The sequence below is a fragment of the Diadema setosum genome, chromosome 22 (assembly GCF_964275005.1).
Source record: "Diadema setosum chromosome 22, eeDiaSeto1, whole genome shotgun sequence".
Taxonomy (NCBI): domain Eukaryota; kingdom Metazoa; phylum Echinodermata; class Echinoidea; order Diadematoida; family Diadematidae; genus Diadema; species Diadema setosum.
In genome coordinates, this window is record NC_092706.1 from 24,567,335 (window position 1) to 24,573,781 (window position 6,447).

At 41.0% G+C, this 6,447-nt stretch overlaps 1 protein-coding gene across 1 annotated transcript; it reads left to right on the forward strand.

Moving 5' to 3' along the window:
- The first annotated feature begins 459 nt into the window (after positions 1-459).
- Positions 460-4,547, forward strand: LOC140245225 (secretory phospholipase A2 receptor-like). Its single transcript, XM_072324812.1, has 2 exons — positions 460-748; positions 4,300-4,547. Exons 1-2 carry the CDS (start codon positions 460-462, stop codon positions 4,545-4,547), a joined length of 537 nt encoding a protein of 178 aa, XP_072180913.1.
- Positions 4,548-6,447: the final 1,900 nt, after the last annotated feature.

Here is a 6,447-nt window from a genome sequence, read left to right on the forward strand (position 1 = left end):
TTTATATCATATAGGCCCTCTAATTGAACTCTTTAGATATCAGAAAACGCTTTGCATGTATATGTTGCTCAAACCGTATCCCAAGTAGAGCCTATTTTCTCAGGCTAGTTATCTCAGGAGAAAATATGTATTACTATTGTGGACAAGTCGTTCATGTCAAATGTTAGGTTCGAATACTTTCAAATTTTAAAATATATACCGAGATAGGGACCAAGATATACTGAGAAGTACGAGTGATGTTGTCGCATACAACATTGTAAGGAGATTTGAATTATATTGCACACAACAGGTTTGGTTGGAAAGTGGGTCCAAAACAACCATAGACTACAGCCAAAACTACACAATACTTACTGATGGTGCATGTCAGTGCAGTATGCTGCATAACAACTACCCAGAATTGCTCACACAAGTCAAACGCATTTTCTCCTGCACAACTTCTCGGCAGTTTGCAACAGTAGCATGTACTCGAACGCGGGATCGTGCTACCTGTTCGAAACGAACGAAGTCGACCACGCTACGGCGAGTTCGGCCTGTTCCGACATCGGGTTCCATCTGCTCTTCATTGAAACCGCTAGCGAGCAACAGTACGTCAGACAGACGGGCAGATCAGTCAGTACGAACATCGATTACTGGTTCGGTCTGCAAGGGAGCACGGTCGATAGCCTGGAGTGGTTGGATGGAACACCGGCAACTTACAACAACCTTGGCTTCATTGACGAAGGCGGGCATTGCTTCCGTTTAAAGCACGGTGCATTTCAGTGGCACGACAGAGATTGCTCTCTCTCTTTTGGGTACATTTGTGAAAGAGAAATAGGTCAGTATATGCCATGGACCTACTAGTATTATGGGCTATGAACAGAGGTATTTCTTTGATCTACCATCATCGCCGCCACTTAATTATGTGCATCTTCATGAGTACATTCAGATGTTTGGACAATGACGATTGTGTGATAGTACATCTTCGTTGACATAAGAACTATTTCCTTCGTTTGGGTCTAAGACCCCGTTTACAGTGAGCGAAAGGGCAGGGCGTGGCACTGTGTGTATCAAAATTCACTAGCAATCCTCTTCTTAATGTTATCTTAAAGACACCGTTTACAGTGAAACGCGGTACCAAAATCGGCCGCGCATCTGGCCAAGCTCTGGAGGTAGTCTCGGCCGCGGCCGAGCCGCGGCCGAGCCCGGCCTTTTCTCACTGTAAACGCAAACCGGGCCAAATGCGGTACCAAATTGCGACAGGCGCGCTCCAAATAATGGTCGTTTGTTTACAAGCAGAGCGCCACTACGACAAAATATTGAAAGGTTTGAATTAAAAGCCCAGGCCGAGTGTTCTGTAAACGGACAAAACTGCGGGGCCGCGTACCGCAATTGAGGCCGGGCTCGGCCGCGGCTCGGCCCGGACTTGGCCCAGCCCTGCGCTGTAAACGGGGTCTTAGTTGGCCGAGGTGCTTTTTAACACTCAACTACGTTTGAATAAACACAAGTGATGGGGAGCAGCAAACCTAAAAACATGACAAATTTTGTGTCACAATAATATACAAATGATGCACAGGATAGAGTGCGTTAGTGGAGGCGTAGCGCACTCGAGGGTATTTACAATTGTGAAACATGCACGAGGCGAAGCCGAGTGCATGTTGCACTACATTGTAAATACCCGAGAGTGAGCTGCGTCTCCACTAATGCCACGAAACAATCCTGTGCATCATTTGTTTTATAAAATGGGTCGAAAACTTACAACATTTTTCACGTACCTTTGTGGATCAAGTTGTCCGAAGATGTTCGTCCCAAACACGTCGCACTCGGAAATCCCGCACATATGAGTACTGTACGTATAAGAGTATACGTACGCCACACATGTTATGCACACAAGAAAGGCCGGCCGGCAGCCCGAACTAGAGAAGTTGTTTACAGGATTGACAGCGCGTATAGTAGCGCGCGACGCACTTGTAACAACTGATTGAGTGCGCACTGCTAGCGCAAACATTGTGACGTCGGCCGTGGATGTCAGTGAGAAATTAATACAAGCACACGTGACTCATTTCAGCGCTTCCAATTGGCTACATTCTTGAACCCATTTTATAATAGGAATTATTGGAGTGGACACAATAGTCATGTGGACGCGCATGTAACGTTGCTTGATGGTAAGACATACATGTTCTCTACCGTTGCTATCCATGCATGTTTACTTTGAAACAATGTGCAAAAAATGGGAAATTTTATATAATTACAAATCACAATCAGCCTGCCAAAATATTGACTTTCTCTTAAAGTATGTGCATTTCAAAAATGAAAGCTGCCGAGTGATGATTTCCCAAAATACAGAACAACTGCACATATCTATAGATTTCTCAAAACTCCATCTTGTTTTTATTCAGGCTGTCTGTCAGCGGTCAGGAAGAGATCAAAGCAGGAGCATGAAAAGAAAGTTATTGTAACATTTTCGACAGAAACATGTGTTTGAATTAATTAACTAGCGACGAGTTCATGTGTAGCAGGTCCTTGGACCTGTTACAATGTTTTGTAAGCACGATTAGTTTTGCGAAAACTGGGAGATTTGTCGTTGCCATTCGTGCTAGCGTTTTGCCTTGTTGGTTTTCTGAATGACCCAACAACAACAACAGGTCCCATCACAATCTCACCGACTTCAGCCATTGGTAGGCTCCATTGAAAGACATTCTTTATTTATACTGACTATGCCATCAACGAGAATTGTGATGATTTTGATACGAAAAACAATAAAACAATAGTAATAACGTCAACCACATAGTGTCATTATGTAGAATCACAATTAAACAATAGGCAGAACCATGCATATGAAAAGTAATACGCCCATTCTATTTTACATAATTTATGCATGTCAAATAAAGTTTGTAGGCCACGGTATACTGAAATAAAATCTAAAAATAATCTTCATCCTTCTTTATTTTTATTACGTAGATGACGGATGCACGACTTCACATTCTACGACAGAAATGCCTACAACAACAATATATGTAGCAACAACAGCAACAAATCCCACCACAATCTTACCGACGGCAGCCACTGGTAAACTTCATGGTAAGACATACCTGGTTGTTGATGTTGGCTCTGTAGCGACTTCCTTCACTAGGCAATGCTAAAGTGGGAGTAATTCCAGTGGACAAAGCTTTCACATGGCTGCAAACGTACTAGAAATGTGACCTTGTATCATATCATGGAATCACATCAAAGACTACAACTTTTTTTGCGCAATAACAGAAGCTAAGTGTCACACGAATGGATGTTGCAGACAAGGCATTTCTAAACATGGCGTAATAATTATTGATTACACTCCCTTTATCACTGTAAGGAGCTGCAGTTGCAAAGTATCCCGTCTGCAAATAAGCCATTCGTAATTACAACTGAATTAGCTCACTTTTAAACGTTTTTACTTTCATAGTGACCTTACTTTTTTCTCAGTTGGTTGAGCACTTCAATCGTTTTCAAGGCAACAAAATTACTTACCTTGTCTAACAATTTTGTGGAATGCATTTTCAAACAAAAAATGAACTCGCGTAGACAAGTTTGCCAGAAGCCAGCCAATTAACAATTGGGGGAGCATTCGTTTAATTGCTTTGCATTGAATATGCGTTAATAACCTTTTTTCTATTATCGCCAAACTATAGGTAGGCTTCAATGGACACCTTGGAACGCATTACCATGTCGCGAATGCTTTTAATAGCTCAATGAATTAAAAAGCAAAAAGCCCGTTTTGGCAAAGGACCTTTTCTGCTCATGCACAAAGTGAAACGGGGTTATACTTGAGTCCGAATGACGGTTTTCTCCCTATTTACTCATTTATTTATTTATTTATTTATCTATTTATTTATTTATTTATCTGTCTATCTATATATCTGTTTATTTACTTTTTAAAAAAAAATCTATTTGCGTATTCATTTATTTATTTATTTATTTCTGTTATACCGGTATCAATCTGATATTAAGATTTGAGCAAACTTGTGAGTTTTCTTCAATTTGTCACCCTTTTCAAATGAAATTCGCAAGATCGCAACTGTTGATCTATAATTCAACACAATTGTCGGGAAAAAGGAACCAGTGGGATTCGAACCTGTTATTATTCTTATGATCTAAATTAATTATTGTTATAATCTAAATTAACTGTTAAATTATAGATCAGCACAGATGATAGATCTCACAAATTTCATTTGAAGAGGGAGAATAATAAAAAAAAAACCAAAAACTCACACCTCCACCGTCACTCCACTGCTTTAATCTCTTGCTTTCAAAAACAATGTAATTGTACTCTTCCAATTTACACAGAACAACAACGAGCGGCGTATTACAGACTCATTAAAGACAATACTGCGCTCGCAGATTCAAGTATTCTCAGTGAACACAAAGCATCCTCGCTACTACGCTGCGCAGGACTCTGCAACCACCAATCAACGTGCCATTACTTCACACTTGTCACCGACGTTGACGCTTGTCTTCTGGGGAACGCTTCGACGATAGCTGATTCTGTGTTTGTGGCGAAATTTGGCGCGCGGACCTACAGTCGAACGCCATGAGTAGATTAAGAAGACTGCGGAATTATGAACACATCTTGACGAATCTCAAATCGAACATGGTTTTCTGTTCTGAGAACCGCATAAAATTGGGCTCTGACGTGAATGTCAAAAGCTGGTACCTTGCACGGAAAAGGGAGCCGCGATCCTGCGGCGTGTGTGGACGCGGCAGCCGACGTGGACTAGACTTTGGGGTATTTGTGCAACTGAAATGTGTATAGATTTGTTTTTATTTTTGGGTGACCGATTTAAAACAATACAATCCAAGTCATGTGATTTATTCACCTGATAACATTGAACTGTGAAAGATGAAAGCAGTTTGACAAAATGGATGACCCTATAAGATGCAGATGGATAATTTGACAGACATGCAGTCCGTTTAAATTCTCAACAGGGACTGGAAAAGATACTGCGGTGGTTTGTTACGCGTGTCCAGACTGTACATTCACAATAATGTCGCTCGTTATGATAGTTTGGTTCAAAGATTTAGTTACTATGGTATTCAAGTTTACCATTGTGGAAGTTCATCGTCAAATCAAGGCGAACATAATATCCTACTCTTTAGTGAAAGATGGTCATAACGCGTTGTGGGTATAAGAATGCATGTAGCTGTCATATTGACATATTTATGATAATTTTTTTCTTTTTTTTTTCCAGAGGAAAATCTTTGCTCCGCCGACCTTACCCATTCACATGCTAAAAGCATTATTCCAAGGCTGTTCTTGCGGTTTGACTACGGGATGTGAAAGTTTGATCTTAATTTAAGAGAAAGGATATATGATGAAATCGCTTATCAAGGACGCACATTATTCAGTGTAAATCACGGTGCACCTTGAACAAACACGCTAACACACACACGCACACACACACACACACAGGAAACACGTTCATAATAATGTTACCAACGAGGGCTTGTGAATTAAATGAGTTAGTCTTACCATGGATCTACAAGTTGTCGCTACACAAAAGGCAGCAACAGTATTGCATGTCTCAATTGATTACTGTATACGCGTACTAAAGTAGCTTGCTTGGCAGTCGTGGAATTCTCGTAACAACATTTTGATTCAGGTTGATGACGGCTAAAATGATTTAAAAACAAATGAACTGCCGTCCACCTGTTCGTAATAGGCCTATAACACGCAGGGAGGTGAGACGGGTGCACGTCAGGAGACAGACACCCAAGAGTCATACAGCCCACGAGTCATACAGCTCACAAGTCATACGGCCCATGAGTTAAAAAGCTCACAAGTCATATAGCCCATTAGTTCGACACTAACCTATTTTTAAACAAGGCTCACGAGACCGACATATTAAGCCCCGTGTTGTCTCCGTCTAACTCGTGGGCTGTTTTTACCTAGCGTCGAACTCATCGGCTTTATTTGCCTAGTGTCGAATTAATGTGCTGTATGACTCTTGAGCTGTATGACTCATGGTCCTGTTGTCAATGTCGAACTCGTGGGCTGTTACAGTATGACTCGTGGGTGTTGGTCTACTGGGATGACCCCGGTGAGACGAAACATCACCGTTCAAAGGGATGTACCCAAATACTCTGTAAAATCATCTGGCGACGGCAGTAATGGTGTTTCTGATCGATGCAAAATGTAAATGTTTTGTGCACAATACCCCTATCTAGCTGGAAAACAGGAACGATTAAAAAAAAACCGTATTACTTTAGTTATTATTTTGTTTAAGTCCCTTGTATTACCATGAGAGCTACCTAATGTTCAAAGTTACTAAGGTTTTCGTAATGAACAAAGTATGTTCCAAATTGTAATGAACAAAGAGCACTACGTTTCAATCTACGTCTGAGTGTAATTTGACTGATGAGCCTCAAGTCATATCAAGGACGTTCTGCACCTAATCAAAAGTTCTTTCATCCGGGACATTAATTCTGAAAACAAAA

Excerpts from the sequence above, each read along its gene's own strand:
- LOC140245225 (XM_072324812.1), top strand. The coding sequence starts at position 460 with ATGTACTCGAACGCGGGATCGTGCTACCTGTTCGAAACGAACGAAGTC. Across the intron at positions 749-4,299 it reads TTGCTTCCGTTTAAAGCACG|AACAACAACGAGCGGCGTAT; the intron begins GTGCATTTCAGT and ends CAATTTACACAG.